General features: G+C 40.7%; 1 protein-coding gene across 1 annotated transcript; it reads right to left on the bottom strand.

Annotated features, from left to right (window-relative positions):
* Positions 1–13707: 13707 nt before the first annotated feature.
* Positions 13708–14676, bottom strand: LOC109260175 (olfactory receptor 5V1-like). Its single transcript, XM_019438203.2, has one exon. The coding sequence runs from the start codon at positions 14659–14661 to the stop codon at positions 13708–13710; it is 954 nt and encodes a 317-aa protein (XP_019293748.2). The 5' UTR covers positions 14662–14676.
* Between the last annotated feature and the right edge of the window lie 3950 nt (positions 14677–18626).

Here is an 18626-nt window from a genome sequence, read left to right as displayed (position 1 = left end):
AATAGTATTTCTTTAAAACCACTGTGTGTGGGGAGAGTTAAGATGGTGGAGAAGTAGGAGAATGCTGGGCATTCCTTGTCCCACAAACGCAGTTATATTGAGGTCCAATCACTTGGAACACCCAGGAAATCAATCTGTAGAGGAACAGAAAGATCTTCAAGGTTGGAAGGAGACAGTGTGGCAGGTATGAGGTGCCCGGATGTGAATTGGGGGAGAGAAAAACCAGTGGTGCTGTGGAGGAGAGGGAACTCTTTCCATGGAGAGACAAAAGGGAGAGAAAGAGCGCTTGTGAAAGTGCAGTGTTGGGTTCACAGAGGAGTAAAACCTCTCTGGACCAAGGACTAGGGAGCAAGAAGTACTGAGTATCAGATTTTTTTTTTGAAAACAGCGTTTGGAGCTGAAACTGTGAGATTTTGGAAGTGTGTGACTTTCTTCATTGCTGAGCTACAGTTTGCACTCCTGGGCAGGAGAAAAGAGCTGGCCCTGGAGCGCATAGTGTGGTGTATGATATCTGGGATGCACTAGAGAAAACAGTCCCCATCCTGGAGTACTTTTGGAAGAGGATACATTGCCTCTCCAAGGACAAAAGAGCCTGCAGGTGCCATCAAGGGCCTTTCATCAGCAGGGGACAGAGGCACGTACAGGGGACAGATAACCTGGTTGTGTTTTTCTCAGTGCTCTGCCAGAGATTCCAAACACTGCTGCAGGCACAGGACTGTTTTTCTGGGACTAAAGACATCAAACACAGTGAACATCCTACTAAAGAATGAATAAGTTAACCAGGAAATTAAAAGAGAAATCAAAAATATGTGAAAGCAAATGAAAATGAAAACACGACAGTCCAAACCCTTTGGGATGCAGCAAAGGCAGTCCTAAGAGGAAAGTATATTCCAATTCAGACCTAACTCAAGAAGCAAGAAAAGTCCCATGTACACAACCTAATCTTATACCTAAAGGAGCTAGAAAAGGAGCAGCAAATAAAGGCCAAGCCAGAAGAAGGGAAATAATACCAATTAGAGCAGAAATAAATGATACAGAATCCAAAAAAAAAAAAAAAAAACCAAAAAAGTAGAACAGATCAATGAAAGAGCTAGTTCTTTGAAAGAATAAACAAAACTAATAAACTCCTAGCCAGACTAATCAAAAAGAAGAGAGGACCCAAGTAGATAAAATTATGAATGAAAGAGGAGATATCACAACCAACACAACAGAAATACAAACAATTATTAAAGAATACTATGAAAAAATACATGCCAACAAACTGAACAATCTGGAAGAAATAGACAAATTCCTAGAAACATACAAACTATCAAAACTGAAACAGGAAGAAATAGAAAATTTGAATAGACCCATAACCAGCAAAGAAATGGAATCAGTTGTCAAAAATCTCCCAACAAACAAGAGTCCTGGGCCGGATGGGTTCCCAGGGGAATTCTACCAGACATTTAAAGAAGAGTTAATACCTATTCTCCTCAAAAACTTCCAAAAAGTATAAATGGAAGGAAAGCTTCCAAACTCATTCCATGAAGCTAGCGATACCTTGATTCCCAAACCAAACAAAGACCACACTAAACAGGAGAATTGCAGACCAATACCCCTTATGAAACTGGATGCAAAAATTCTCAACAAGATATGAGAAAATTGAATTTAACAGTACATTAGAAGAATTATTCACCATGATCAAGTGGGATTTATTCCTGGGCTACAGGGGTGATTCAATATCCACAAACCAATCAACATGACATATCACATTAATAAAAGAAAGGATAAGAACCTTATAAACCTGTCAATAGATGTAGAAAAAGATATGACAAAATACAGCATCCATTCTTGATAAAAACCCTCAACAAAGTAGGGATAGATGGAACATACTTTAACATCATAAAGGCCATATAGAAAAGGCACACAGCTAATATCCTTGATGGGAAAAAACTGAGAGCCTTTCCACTACAGTCAGGAACAGGACAACAGGAACAGGAACAGCAAGGCAGAAGTCAAACTTTCACTATTTGTAGATGACATACTTTATGTAGAGAACCTGAAAGATTCCACCAAAAATTTATTAGAACTAATACATGAATTCAGCAAAGTTGTAGAATATAAAATCAACATGCCAAAATCAGTTGTATTTCTATACACTGATAATGTATAATGAAGCAGCAGAAAAAGAAATCAAAGAATCTATCCCATTTACCACTGACCCAAAAGTAAGATACCTAGGGATAAACCTAACTGAAGAACTAAAAGACCTGTCCTCTGAAAACTATAGAACACTTATAAAGAAATTGAAGAGGACACAAAGAAATGGAAAACCATCTCACGTGTATGGATTGGAAGAACATACATTGTTAAAATGTCAATACTTCTATTTTTTAATTTTTTTAATGTTTTATTTATTTTTAAGACAGAGAGAGCAGAGCATGACTGGGGATGGGGCAGAGAGAGAGGGAGACACAGAATCTGAAGCAGGCTCCAGGCTCCGAGCTGTCAGCACAGAGCCCGAAGTTGGGCTCAAATTTATGAACTGTGAGATCATGACCTGAGCTGAAGTCAGTCGCTCAACCGACTGAGCCACCCAGGCGCCCCAAAATGTCAATACTTCTAAAAGCAATCTATACATTTAATGCAATACCTATCAAAATACCACCAGCATTCTTCACAAGCTAGAACAAACAATCCTAAAATTTTATGGAACCATGAAAGACCCCAAATAGCCCAAGCAATCCTGAAAAAGAAAAAAACTGGAGGAATCACGATTCTAGATTTCAAGCTCTACTGCAAAGTTGTAATAACCAAGATAGTATGGTATTGGCACAAAAAACAGACGTATAGATCAATGGAATAGAGCAGAGACTCCAGAATTGGACCCACAACTATACGGTCAACTCATCTTCAACAAAACAGGAAAGAATATACAATGCAAAAGACAGTCTCTTCAACAACTGGATGGTGACATGCAGAAGAATGAAACTGGACCACTCTCTTACACCATACGCAAAAATAAATTCAAAATGGATGAATGACCTAAATGTGAGACAAGAAACTATCAAAATCCTAGAGGAGAACACATGCAGCAACATCTTGGAAATCAGCCAGAGCAACTTGTTACAAGACACATCACCAGAGGCATGGAAACAAAAGCAAACATGAACTACTGGGACCTCATCAACATAAAAACTTCTGCACAGTGAAGGAAACAATCAACAAAACTAAAAGGAAGCCTAAGGAATGGGAGAAGATATTTGCAAATGACATATAGATAAAGGGCTAGTATCCAAAATCTATAAAGAACTATCAAACTCAAGACCCAAAAAACAAATAACCCAGTTAAGAAAAGGGCAGAAGACATGAATAGACACCTTTCTAAAGAAGACATCCAGATGGATAACAGACACATGAAAAAATGCTCAACATCACTCATCATCAGGGAAATACAAATCAAAACCATGATGAGATACCACCTCACATCTGTCAGAATGGCTAAAATTAACAACTCAGGCAACCACAGATGTTGGTGAGGATGCAAAAAGGAACCCTCTTGTACTGTTGGGAATGAAAATGGGTGCAGCCACTCTGGAAAGCAGTATGGAGTTTCCTCCACAAATAAAAAATAGAACTACACTATGATCCAGTAATTGAACTATTAGGTATTTACGCAAAAGATCAAACATACTGATTCAAAGGGACACACACACCCCAATGTTTACAGCAGTACTATTGACAAAGGCCAAATTATGGAAAGAGCCTAAATGTCCATCAATTAACAAATGGATAAGGAAGATGTGGAATATTACTCAGCGATCAAAAAGAATGAAATCCTGCCATTTGCAATGATGTGGATGGAACTAGAGTGTATTATGCTAAGCAAAATAAGTCAGAGAAAGATACCATGTGGGTTTCCTCATCTGTGGAATTTAATAAACAAATGAATATATGGAAAGGGTGGGGGGGAGAGGTGAGAGGGGAAAAAACCACAAGAGATTCATAATCATAGAGAACAAACTGAGGGTTGGTGGAGGGATGTGGGTGGGGGGTGAGCTAGATGGGGTATGGACATTGAGGAGGGCACTTGTTATGATGGGCACTGGGTGTTGTATGTAAGTGATGAATCACTGAATTCTACTCCTGAAACCAATACCTCACTGTATGTTAGCTACCTAAAATTCATACTAAAAAAGTAAAACATAAAGAAATAAACTCTTTTCTAAACCATTTCATAAAATAAAAAAGGAGATCATTTTGTATCAGATGCTTCCTTCAGATAATAAAGAGAAAATGTAATGTTTCCCCCAAGATATGTTGAACCGGATCATAAAATTAACTTTCACACATCAAATTCTGTTAGGGTGATTCCTGGCAGGATCAAACTAAGGCACAGATCACTGGAACTTGTGCTGCATATTGATATAATTATTCCAAAAGGAGGATTAAGGTGAGGTTTTCTAAAACAGACAATCTTTGAGCAGACAAGAGAGAAACATTATGGTTGCGTGAACTGGTGTTTTGAAGATCTTCACTCAAATTTCACTTGATTGTATTTTCAAACGAAAAATTGCAGTACTGTTCTGCATAACGTTGTTTGAAAATGCACAGGAGTCCTGGATTTGGGGTCAGGTCCCTGCACTCATGACCCATGCTTCTACCTGATGTGTATTCTCATCTGATATGAATTTGCAGTTGGATCTGAGTAAGGCTGGAAGGGGACAATCATGGGAATAGTTCTGAGATGTGAGACTAAAGAAAAAAGTGTGTTTCTTTAAGTAAAAAATTAGTTTCCAAATCAGCCTTAAAGCAGGATTTAACCATCGGTGATATTTTTGTGTATATATATAAACATTCAAATATGTTAATAAAAGTCAGTAAGTTGGTGGTTTAATTAGAACTTTGAATATAGTGGGTCGTTGTCACAATGATTGAGTTCATCAGAATAATTAATGGAATGAAATAAGTGAATAAGTGAATGAAGGGTTGCATGGATACACAGAGATGATATGAACAAGGACCAGATCTCCTTCATTCTGGGTATTGAAGATCTTAGAGAAAAACAAACACTCAAGCTTTCTTGTAGTGTCTTCCTTTCCAATCATAAGAACGCTTTCCACGTCACAGCGGAGGGTGTGTTGTGTGCAGTTACTGATCTCCTTTCCCTGAGGAGGCCTTAGACTTGGAAGAAAGTTCGTGCCAATGTTGTTGGCTAAGTGGCCTGCCCCAGAGGCCTCTTCCAGGAGTCAAATTGGGAAGATGTTAAAACCGTGAGGAAAACTGAATTAGAAGGGCCAATGGCCAAGCAAAGGCAGCTGCTGGGAAACAACCTTGGACACAGTTGGAATGCATGCCTTGATGAGGCGTCTTGCTCTTCGGGGATAAACAATTACATACTTACTGACTTTGTGAAAACATTCACAACATTTTAATAATATAATTATCTGTACGCTTTCCAATGAGCCCCCAAGTGACCTTGGTAAAACAAGATCTTGCTTGACAACAGCAATTTCCAAGGAGACCATTTTAATTGCTTGGAAACTCAAACGGATAGCTTTAGCAGTTGCTGTTTGCTCTGTTGAAATGGGTGGGCTCCTTTCTGGTACAGGTCCTGATGAGCACACAGATTGAATACAGATTAGCAGTTTCCATGATCTGGAGTCTCAGAAAGAAGATAAACACTGTCCGGGTCTCCAGAGCTACTCTAGTTACCTACTGTCTGTATCAGAAGAAAGAATTCAGACTCCCAAATTTCAAATCCTTCTTTGTTTTGTGATTAAGTGAACTGGAATAATCTAATGAAATGCTCCAAACAGAGTGATTCAATCCCTCATTTTTCTTTTCACCTATTTCATGAAAACGATAAACCATGCAGCTAAGTCTCAATGTAGCATGTACATCAGTTAAGAGTACAGCTTTTAAAGCTAGATTCTTTGAGTTTCAATTGTTAGATAAGTGACCTCAGAAAGCTTGTTAGCAATTCTGTGGCTCAACTGCTTATCTGTAAAATGGTAGTAATAGTATCTCTCTATGTGGCTGGTGTGAAAATCAAGTAGGTTAATATATGCTTATCCTATTAAATAGTTACACATAATCTTTCTACCACCCAAAAAACAATATGTTATTTTCTACAGTTACTTAGTTCTAATATTATTTTTGCAATTATGTTTTTAAAAATTACACTATTTATTGTACAGAAAAAAATGAAATTAAGAGGGACACCTGGGTGACTCAGTCAGTTAAGTGTCTGACTATTAATTTCAGTTCAGGTCATGATCTCACGGTTTGTGGGTTCAAGCTCTGCAGTGGGCTCTGTGCTGACAGCGTGAAGCCTGCTTGGTATTCTCTCTCTCTCTCTCTCTCTCTCTCTCTCTCTCTCTCTCTCTCTCAAAATAGATAAATTTTAAAAAAACGTTAAAAAATGAAATTAAGAAAACCACAATGATCTTGACTAAGATTGTACTGGTAGCAGTAATGCCCGACCTCAGACTCCAATCTTTTGACAAGAAGTCTGAGGACACTTCCGGCACCTCACAGCTATTTCCATGCCCAGCCATAATTGCTGCTACAGCCAATTCTTCCAGTGCTGCCAGGGTTGAAACAGAATGGAAAGCTGCATCTGGAAAAAATAAGCATTGACTATTTTGTTTCACTTAATGTTAATCAAATTTCAAAATATAGGATCAGGTTCACGGTCTGGCAGCACAAGCCCACTCACCCCATCTCTTCCACTAAATGCTGAGGAAAAAAAAATACCTGAAATTTGAGAAGCTACTAAGATAGCTAAAAACTAAATATTAACAGGTGGGTTAGGGAAGAATACTAGAATTCAAAGAACTACCAAATTGGCAGTGTTAACCATATTTTCCTCCAGAATTCCCAATCTGAGTTCAACACAATCAGAAACAGAAGTAACACAGCCCCACTGCCCAGTCAGAGAAAGTTCTAGAAGCCCTCTGTCTCTGGCTCAAGGAGGTGAAGAGCAATTCCTAATGCTGACAAGGAGGAATACCAAAAGCTCTCCTAGTCCAGGCTCTTGAGAGAACATAACCAATAGGAAGAATAGAGAGAAATTCATTTAAATCTCTGGCAGGCTGGACTCCCAGGGAGAGCTGAGGCTGCAGACCAAGCCTCCCACGACAGCTGAAGTTACAAATGAGCCCGTCCTGATGTGATGCCTAGCCCATTCTGTGGCAGCAGTGGGAACAGAATCCACAAGAGTAAAATTTCTGATAGAGGGGAAGCTACCTCCCCACCCCTCGCACCGGCGCCAGCACCCCACCTCCCTCGCACTGCACCGGCTGTCCCGCGAGAGCGGAGCCAGCCCCCCATGCACCTGCGGTCCTGCAAGAGCGGAGCCAGCCCCCTCGCACTGGCGGTCCCCGCGAGAGCTCCGCTGATGTTCTCTCTTCCTGCTGCTCCTCAAGCCAAGTGTAGTGGAGGAAGTTCACGGCAGAGCAGGGTAATTAGAGGTCTAGATCTCCATCCAGAGGACCAAAACGGGACCCCACAGAATCAGATATTACAGGGAGATAAAAGAGAGAGAACAAGTTTTGCCTGTGTGAATCTGATGCTAAATAGCAGAGCAAAAACTTGGAGAAGTAAACTTGATGGGACACTCAGTGGGACTGATCTGAAGAACACTTACAGTTTTGAAGATTGAACCAACATTACAACCATAGCCCAGAGAGGTGGGCTGGAACCCAAGGCTTGAACTGACCCGGAATAATTGCCTGCTAAGGCATCTGTACTCTCCTAGGATTGAAACAAGACCCAGAATCTTGTTTGTAATATTCAAACCAATTAGAATATAATCCAAAATATTCAGCATACAAAGAACAAAAGAATCTCAACTTCCAGGGAAAGACAATCAACAGATGCCAATACTGAGAAGACAGAGATGTTGGACTATCTGACAAAGAATTTAAAGCAGATGTAAAGATGCTTAAGCAAGCGATTGAAAACACTCATAAAAAATATGGAGTAATAGAGTGTCTTAGCAAAAAGTAGAAAAGACAAATGGGAATTTTAGAACTGAACTACAATCACGAAAATAAATACTGTTGGATGGACTCAGTGGCAGAATGGAGATGAAAAAACAGAGGGAATAAACTTAAATTTGGGTCAGCAAAAATGATCCAACATGAGGAAAAGACAGAAAATACTAGGAAAAAATTAACAGACTATTGGAAATCTGTGAGACAATAACAAAAGGTGGCATTTCTGTCACCAGAGTCCTGGTAGGAAGGAAAAAAAATGTGTGATATTGAAAAAAATATATTGGAATAAATAATAATGAAAAAATTCCTAAGTTTGGTAAAAGATATGATTCTACAGATTCAAGAAGCTGAGACAACTCTAAACAAGATTAATGCTCCCAAAACAATCTACAACCAGAAATAATAATGAAAATTAAAGAGGAGATACTATAAACAGCCAGACAAAAACAAAAGATCAACTATAGACTAGTGATTTGAATAACTGCAGATTACTCAATAGAAACTATGAAGGCCAGGGGTACCTGGGTGGCTCTGTTGGTTAAGTGTCTGACTTCAGGTCAGGTCATAATCTCATAGTTCATGAGTTCAAGCCTGGTGTCAGGCTCTGTGCTGACCAGAGCCTGGAGACTTCTTCAGATTTTGTGTCTCCCTCTCTCTCTACCTTTCCTCCACTTGCTTTCCCTCTCTCTCAAAAAAATAAACTTAAAAAAAAAGTTAGAAACAATGAAGACCAGAAGAAAGTGGAATGATTGTACAGTGCTTTTCCTTAAGGAATGATATCAGATAAAAATATTCTCAGATGAGTGAAAACCCAAAGGGGTGATATCCACAAGAACGTCACTGAAAGACTTACTAAAGGAAGTTATTCAGACAGAAGGGAAATAATACCAGAGGAAATTTGTAAAATCAGGAGTGAAGGAAGGGAACAGCAATAGTAAACATAGTAGGTTATCTTTCTTCTACAAAGTTTAAAGAATTCTCTTGATCAAAGAGAAAGTCTCAAGGGAAATCAATGAATACTTGAATCAGATCAAAATTGAAATGTAATTGTAAGATGTGTGAAATGTAGCTCAGGTTGTGCTTAAATGCTTCTATTAGAAAATAAGGAAGTTCTCAAATTAATAATTTAAACTTCAACCTTAAGAAAATGGAAAAAGAATAGGAAAGGAACCCAAATCATGTAGATGAATGAAAATAAGAAAGAATAGTAATCAATGAAATTGAAAAGAGAAAAGCAAGATAGAAAAATCAATGTAACCAAATGCTAGTTCTTTAAAAAATAATTAAAATAATAGGCCTCTAGCAATACTGACAAAGAAAACTAAAGGGAAGATAGAAATTAGAAATATAAATAATAAAATATCAGAAGCAAAAGATGTCAGCTCTTACCATTTCTATTCAACATTTTACCGATGGTCTTAGTGCAAAAACGAAAAAAAAAGGTTGAAAAGGAAGAAGTAAAACTTTCTTTATATTTGAAACATAATGTTGCCATAAAAATGCCTTTGGAATCTACCAAAACAAAACAAAACCTACTTGAAATATGCTGTGAGGTAACTCAATCAGAAGAAGACAAATACCATACAATTTCACTCATACGTGGAATTTAAGAAACAAAACAGAAGATATGGAGAGGGGGAAGAGAAATGAGAAGGGAAATAAACCACAAGAGGCTCTTAACAGAGAACAAACTGAAGGTTGATGGAAGAAGGTGTGGGGGGGAGGGGCTAGATGGGGAATGGACATTAAGGAGGGCACCTGTTCGGATGAGAACTAGCTGTTGCATGTAAGTGATGGATCACTGGACTCTATTCCTGAAGCCATACTGCACTGTATGTTGCTAACAAGAAATAAAAAGACAAGACAAGAAGGAAAGGAAGGAAGGAAGAAGGAAGTAAAGAAGGAAGGAAGGAAAGAAGTGGAAAAGGAAGAAAGGCAGACACTAGTAAGAAAAATTAACAAGAGGACACCCAAAGAAAGTTGCTTAGGTCATACAGACAAACTGTATTTGGAACTGATGTCTTTGAGAGATAAGACTACCATTGATAGTCTGAAAATTTTGATGTTGGTGAATCTTCACAAGAAGGACAAGTGAAGAGAGCTACACGCGCCCTCATGTTAGATGCGTTAACTGATGGATGCCAGGAACTGTGGCATTTCTTAATTGTATGCAGAAAGGCACACATTTTCTATTTCTAAGAGTTGGAGAGGTGTTTTTTTTTTTAAATCTAACCAGAAAATAAGATGTTCTCATCTTAAAACTCGAGGTTTGGTGAGATAATACACAAATGCATTGATTCCCTTCTTCCAGACCCCGCACCCTATGCTGTAGGTAAAGGAGAAGACTATGGGCTCACTTCCGGGAAGTTGTGAACTTGGTTAGGCAAAGAGCCTAAACCCCTGACCAACTAAATAACATATTTTGCATACTTGTATTGTTTTATTTTTTTAACTTTTTTTTTTTACTCATTTTTTGAGAAACAGACACAGAGTTCAAGTGGGAGAGGGGGGAAAAGAGGAGAGAGAGAATCCCAAGCAGGCTCCTCACTGACAGCACAGAGCCTGAGGTGGGGCTCGAACCCACAAACCGCCAGATCATGACCTGAGCCAAAGTCAGACACTTAACTGACTGAGCCACCCAGGCACCCCTGTATTGTTATCTTTTAAATGTATGTGCTTGAGACTAATACAAAATTAGTTCATTAAAATACGTTACTGGGGAAAAAAAGAAAAATTAACAAGCTTTCAGTAGATAATATTATTACACAAAATCATTTGTGTTCCTGTATTTCTATACACCAGCAACAAACAGCTGCGAAATCAAATTTAAAGAAGAGAACCAGAAGCAAGAGCATAAACACAAACCATAAAATATTTTGGAATCAGTTTCACCAAAACGACATGGAAGCATCTCCACACTGAAGACTAGAAATCAGTGCTGAAGAATTTAAAAAGCACAAGTAAATGGAGAGATAAAACATGCTAATGTGCATCACGTAACCTAAACTGGGATGACGTGGATCCCAAGGGGGTAGACATTGGCTCTTGGGATACAAAAAAATTCTTAGATGTCACAATGACTCATGTCCCTCCAAAGGCCACAGTCCATGAACAACTACACAGTATATCTGAGATATGAAAATGTCATGGGGATGGGATGATTAGGGGGGAATAGGGTAAAGCCTCCTTAGGGGGATAATTTCAAAAGATCAGGAAACACTGCTCTATATAAAGTCTCTCCAAATTGATCTATACTTTCAATGCTTATAAAACTCCAGCAGGCTTTTGAGTAGAAATTGATAAATTGGTTTTAAAATTGATTTGTAAATACAAAGATACTTGGAATGACCCAAACATTCTTGAAAAAGAACAAATTGGAGTATTTAAACACCTACCTCAAGACTAACTACAGAGCTACAGTAAGCCTGACCTGACTATGTGGGGTCGGTAGATGAATAGATCATGGGACCAAAAATAGAAGAACTTGTGTGGGAGAGAAAGAGTGAAAATCAGCTTGAAATGATGAAGGAGAAAGCAGCCTTGCAATTATTCATGCCGAAGGGCAGACACGGATACGCCACCTGCAAAGTCAGCAGGGCATACAGGAGCATTTCAGGGGACGGCTGCTTTCTTCTCAGGAGCACCCAGATTTACTACACCATCTCTGGCTGGGGCACCTAACTGCTAAACAGGCCTGGCCACAGGAGAGCACCGAGCCTCTTGTAAATTCCTGCTTCTCCCAAGCCCTTCTCCACAGCACACCCCATTTAGAAATCACCCCCGCCTCCCGTAGACCCTGCTCAGATTTCTTCAGATGGGAACCACACCTTACCAATGACACTTGCTTCCTTTCTGTGGTCAAGTTTGATGCATACTGGTTGCTCTGGAGGGCCCTCCCTCACTGCAAATCAGTAAATCTGATTTTTGTCAGGCTACAGGTTACACCTGGTGGTCTTTGGCTGGCTAAGCTTAAATAGAACAACATAAAGCATCCACATAGAACAAGATATATGTGCCCGATTACCTTTTACCAAGGTGTCAAGATAATGCAAGGTGGAAATGGTAGTCTTTTCTGCAAGGTGTGTGGCAATAACGCAACAAAACACAGGTATGTTTTCAGAACAAAAATAATAACCCTCAACATTACATCAACCATTAATTTGAGTTGGATCATAGACCTAAATATAAAAGCTACAGGAAAGTACTTTGTGGTTCTATGGTGGGTGAAGATGTCTTAGAGTACAAAAACCCAAAGAACTAACAGTCAAGGAAAGAAAAATATGATGACCAATTGGAATTCATCAAAAGTAAACACCTTTGCTTTTTAAAAGACACTATAAAGGAAAATGGAAAGCAAGCCGTAGATGAGGAATTGGATGAAATAACTGGGAATATGAATCCTGAGCCCTGAGTGGGGAAGGGTTATTCACAGTTTCTAAAGGAGATAAGGTTGTAAGAAGGCAGTTGCTAGAACACCGAACACACAGGCTGCAGACAGTTGTCAGATGAAGACAGGGGGTCTGCACAGAGGCACGGTAGGAGAGGGCCGCAGAAGGGACAGGTGCGCAGGGACAGGTGGCCAGCGCAGGCACTCCGCCAACACCAGACAGGACACAGATGGGGAATCAGGACACCGGCTAGAGGCGTGAGCCACTCATAGGAGCAGGAGAAAGGTGAGGGATGGTGGCCCCTCCACCCTGAGCCTCTTCTCCCCACCTGCCAGCCCCCTACTCCCTACGTTGCAAGCGGCTTCTTCTCCTCACCTCCAAGCCTCTGTCCTTATCTGTCATTTTTTCTCCCTTTCCTGTATTTCTTTCCTGCACCATTTTGCCTGTCCACGTGTCTTGCCTTCATGTCTGTCCCCTACATGGTGATAACACAGAAAAAGCAGAAAGTTAGTACCTTCACTTTTAACACATGTAATTTCTACTCTCTTGTCTAACTATAGCTACTATGCAGCAAAGAGTTTCTATTCCCCCCAAAATCTGAAGTTACCTTTCTGTATACTTTTCTCTGATTCTGTGTTCTAAACTTTAGATAAAGATTTCCTGAATTCAAAGTACCTTACAATATAGCGAACTGCCGTGGGGGCTTATTTCTAGAAAAATTCCTTTAGCATATCCCACTTCTGGGACAGAGTAAGGAAGATAAACTGGAATTGAGAAACCATGACTATCTTCTTTCCAGCATGAATATGAATGGTCACGGACCCATGCAGCTGGTGGCTCACACAGCACTGTCAAAACCACTGTAATGTGAACTCAGTTCTGGTTACAACGCTTTCTTAAGAAGAACGTAATACAGAAAGAAGAGCCAAAAGCATGACTTAAGTAATAGGAAGAGAAATATAACGAACGCATAGGAACATTAGGAGAAAGCGTTTCACATTCTTCAACATGTAAGAGGTCGTACAAAAAGGAAGGAAGCACCAGGACGTGATGTCCACCAAGCACATATTGCGTGAAAGAGTGGCATCGTCTTTAGGATGAAGGATTTGGGAATGGACAGTCTCGCGAAGAAGAAAAGATCTAAAAAGAGCAACATCCATGTCTCTCGCACAGGACTAGCTGAAGCTCAAGAATACGGTCACTAAGGCTTCATTGTGTCAGCTGGTCACCCTCTGTCCCCAGGCTGCAGTGAACTTGTAGGTTGAGTTTCAGTACAGACAGCTGCTGGGAAAAGCTAATTATCTGATACAAGAATATTGGTTACAGGTGAGTGAAAGTTACATCTCAAAAGAAGGGACGGGTGGCTTCCACCTTCTCCCCAACACCTTCACGGCCCCTTTGATGTCCTTATTCCTCAGTGTGTAAATTACAGGGTTTAGCATGGGGGTAATGACACTGTATAACACAGAGATTAGTCTGTCTTTCTCCAGTGAGTATGTTGAGATGGGCCGCACGTATGTGAAGATGGCGCTGCCGTAGTACAGAAGGACGATGACCAGGTGCGAGGCACAGGTGGCAAATGCCTTTTGCCTCCCCTCTGAGGAGCGGATCCTCAAGATGGTAGAGATAATATAGAGGTAGGAGAGGATGATACCCAAGAAAGGAGCCCACCCGATGAAGACCCCAATGGACAGCAATGCCAACTCATTGACAGAAGTGTCCCCACAAGACAACAGCAGCAAAGGGGGGATGTCACAGAAGAAATACTGAATCTGGTTGTTGCCACAGAAGGGCAGGTGGAAGGTCAGTGCTGTGTGCACCACTGAGTTGAGGAAACCCCCAGTCCAACACGAGGCGGCTAAGCGGCCATACTGGGCCCTGTTCATAATCACTGAGTACCGTAGAGGTTTGCAGATTGCAATGTAACGGTCATACGCCATGGCTGCCAGGAGGAGACACTCTGATCCCACAAAGAAAATAAATGCAAAAAGCTGTGCCATGCAACCCAAATAGGAAATGCTCTTCTTCGCTGACAGGAGATGCACCATCATCTGGGGGACGTTGGTGGTGGTGTAGCAGATGTCAAGAAAGGCCAAATTCCTCAGAAAATGATACATGGGGGTGTGTAGATGTGGATCAGCCACAGTCACCAGGATAATGAAGATATTTCCTCCCAAAGTACAGATATAGGTCAGAAAGAAGATGGTGAAAAGTAAAAATTGTAAATCAGTTAGATCAGAGAATCCCAAAATGATGAATTCAGACAGAACTGTTTGATTCCTTCCTTCCATGCCGCTGCCTGGTTTCCTTTTGGGGATTGGGCAAAAAGAAACACTGGCTGCAGTAATCATGTACTGCAGCAGCAATGGTCTGCAAAACAAGAGAAGAGTGTTACAGAGGACAGTCATCCCAATGACTTCAGATTCCAGCCCAGAACGGCAGCGTCCTCCAGAGCTCAAACCTACCACCACACACAGACATAAGTGTATCCAGTGTTTCCCTTGTAAATAAAACCTCAAACATACACAACACAGGCAACATTTAATTAGAATAAAACACCATAAGGGGCACCATACATCCTAAGAGCCCTGTGTTAACAGTAACGGGTCAGGTCCACCTGCATCGTCTCAGTGAGCTGTGAACACAGTGTGTGCAAGTCTCCAGACAAAACCCTTCATTTCTCCACTAAAACCCTTTACTGGTGATTTGGGTTGTGTCCTCCTAAGCAATTTTCGGTGCATAAATATTTTTTAAAAACATTTATTTATTTTGAGAGACGGAGACAGAGCATGAGTGGGTGAGGGGCAGAGAGAGGGACATAGAATCCAAAGCAGGCTCCAGGCTCTGAGCTTTCAGCACAGAGCCTGATGCGGGGCTCAAACCCATAACCTTGAGATCGCGACCTGAGCCGAAGTCAGACACCTACCCAACTGAGCCACCCAGGCGGCCCACGGTGCATAAATATTTAAAACAAGGCTCAGACGCTCTGGAAAGCAGTGTGGAGGTTCCTCAGAAAATTAAAAATAGACCTACCCTATGACCCAGCAATAGCACTGCTAGGAATTTACCCAAGGGATACAGGAGTACTGATGCATAGGGGCACTTGTACCCCAATGTTTATAGCAGCACTCTCAACAATAGCCAAATTATGGAAAGAGCCTAAATGTCCATCAACTGATGAATGGATAAAGAAATTGTGGTTTATATACACAATGGAGTACTACATGGCAATGAGAAAGAATGAAATATGGCCTTTTGTAGCAACGTGGATGGAACTGGAGAGTGTGATGCTAAGTGAAATAAGCCATACAGAGAAAGACAGATACCATATGGTTTCACTCTTATGTGGATCCTGAGAAACTTAACAGAAACCCATGGGGGAGGGGAAGGAAAAAAAAAAAAAAAAGAGGTTAGAGTGGGAGAGAACCAAAGCATAAGAGACTGTTAAAAACTGAGAACAAACTGAGGGTTGATGGGGGGTGGGAGGGAGGGGAGGGTGGGTGATGGGTATTGAGGAGGGCACCTTTTGGGATGAGCACTGGGTGTTGTATGGAAACCAATTTGACAATAAAATTCATATATTAAATAAATAAATAAATAAATAAATAAATAAATAAATAAAAAAGAAAAAAAAATAAAACAAGGCTCAGAAAGTACATGTTCTAACCTGCTTTTTCCTCAAATGCCATATTGTCATGATTTCCCAGGAGTACAAATATTCTCCTGAATCATGATATTTGAGTTATATACAGGTCTTCATATGAATACAGCAAACTTTTCATATACCCACCCTTATCAATGGATATTTATATTGTTTTCTTTATTTAATTTGTTATGATAAGTTTTAGTAATAAGCACACTGAATTAGAATACCTGAATTGTGGGTTAGGTTACCTATATTTTAAAAAACTTTCCAAGAGATTCATTCCAATAAATTAGAGACTGAGTGATCTGAAAATTTGAAGAGCCATTTGGCTAATGCAGGATTCAGCGTCCATACGGACAGTCACCACAGGAGCCACGTGGAGGGGGTCTTGTGTCCATGTGGACAGTCACAGCAGGACCCACACGGAGGGGGCACTCGTGTCCACACGGACAGTCACGTTCCAGTTTCTAGATGAAAACACTGAGTCTCAGCGAAATAAATGTCTGGCAGAGTTATATAGCCATTGGGTGGAGAAGAAAGACAGTTTTATCTTTCTCGAGCTAATAATATACTTTCAACTGAGTGTCTAAAAATTAATTTCCCTTAACTGATGAGAATAGAATGTTCTCTAAAAATACTTTTAATATGGTTTATATTCATACACTTGGATTGTTTTCATTAGTTTCAAACTTTTTATGGCTTATATCTCTATTAATGGTGATATACTATCTGTAGTGTCTTGATGATTGAATCTAACTGGTACTAATCATCTGGTCTTTTACTTGAATATGTTTATTTGAACACTGGCTCTCAGTAGAGTTGTTATCTCCTGGCCCAGCTGTACATTAATTTAATGTTTGTAATCATGCTATTAAAGAATACTGTTCTAGACTTTGTCAGTTAATAAAAGCCCTTGGTAAAATTCAAATGGTTACACAAAGAATCCCTTAGTTCAAAAGGCTCAAGTTCTAATTCAAGAATTAGTTTTGCAGTCTGATATCAGAAGCAAATTATAGGATCTAAAGAGAGAAGTAAACTGTTTAGGAATGAAGGGGGTACTGGGTCTTTATTCAAACAGCACTGCTTCGGCCATCCTGTGCCCGCGTGCCAGGTTGCTGGTGCTGTTGTTTTCACTGCAGGCTCGTCTCCCTGTGAACTACTCTGGACATTTCCAGAAGAGTGATAACACGCCAGATAAAGGCTTAAATTTCCCTGAAGTCTCCAGGACAACTTTGTTCCATCAACAAAAGAATCCCTAAGCCCTGGTCCCTAGTCTGTCCTTTCTCTCATCCCTAAACTCTGCCTACACTTATTTTTGTAGCCCTGCCTCCTACTTCTGAGGATAAATTAGACCAACCTGCTAGGCTAACCCACCCTGCTCATTTTATTCAACAACTATGTTTTGAGAAACTACTCTCTGCCGGTCCTGGTGGTTTGTGCTAAAAATGAAAAGATGAACAAAGCGGAATTTGACCATACCTTCAGGAGAATGCATATTGGGGTTAAAAATTTAGCAAAGAGTTTTTTTAAAAATATAGTAAAAACTGTAATAATTGATTTAAAGGAAAACAGCATAAGGTCCACCCTGGTCCAGAGATGTCATCAAAAAACTTCCCTGAGAAAACATGGATTGAAATGTCAGGTATGAGCAGGGGTTAGGCAGGTCAAGGTGACTTGGGTGTGAAGTCTGGAGGCTGGAGGCAGCATGAAGCTGGGAGGCCCAGGAGCCCAGAATGAGGGGGAGGGCCAGGAGGTCCAGGAGGCGCTCTGGTGGGGTTGGAGTCATTCAGGATCTAACGGCAGAAGGAGAATAATTCAGGGACCAGAGATGTCCATGTTCCGGAAGGCCCTTCTGGCCGCTGAATGGACAATGGACTGGAAGGGGGAGTAGTGGACAGAACAAGGTCACTGTTTCAGTTGTCCAGATAGGAGGTGATAGTATTTCAGACTATAGTGGTAAGGACTGAGTCAGAGGGAAAAGAGGCAGTGGAGGGATATTAGGAGACACAATTTGTGAATTTGGGATACAAAGTGAGGAAGACAGTGAATTAGGAACAATAATCGCCATGGACATACATGGACTGACCAGTGGCTCCACAAGCCTTAAAGCCTCCCATTCTGACACCAAACACAAAAGCCCATGAAATAGCACATCATGCCCATGTTACAAGTCCACATTAAAAAAAAATAAGCTTCAGAGAGATTAAATAATTTGCCTAAAATTACGCAGATATACATTTCAGTTAGCGACCTTGAGGACTGTGCTGTGCTGACCTAGGTTCCTGGTTTGAGCGGCTACATGGGTGGCAGGGTCAGTGACCAGCACAGGGAAAGCTGGAAGGGGCCTGGCTCCAAGGGAAAATCGTGGGTTCAGTGTCAGCTGTGTGGTGTTTGAGGAAACTTTGAGATAATGCACGGAAATACGTCAGAGAAATAGTGATTGTCTTGGACAAAAGGAAAAGTGGTCCTAGAGAGACAAGCTCTAACAGGTCAGTATGACACGGTTGGTGTGGATGGGACAGCAGGGAGCAGGGAGTGAGCACTGGCTTCCAGAACTCATGGGCTGGATAAAGCAGCAGCAAACCGGGACGGGGAGGAAGGAGGAGAAAG

The sequence above is a fragment of the Panthera pardus genome, unplaced genomic scaffold (assembly GCF_024362965.1).
Source record: "Panthera pardus isolate Hobbes unplaced genomic scaffold, ASM2436296v1 HiC_scaffold_17, whole genome shotgun sequence".
Taxonomy (NCBI): Eukaryota; Metazoa; Chordata; class Mammalia; order Carnivora; family Felidae; genus Panthera; species Panthera pardus.
The sequence above is the reverse complement of the archived record's forward strand: the minus strand, read 5'-3'. Positions and strand labels throughout refer to the sequence as shown.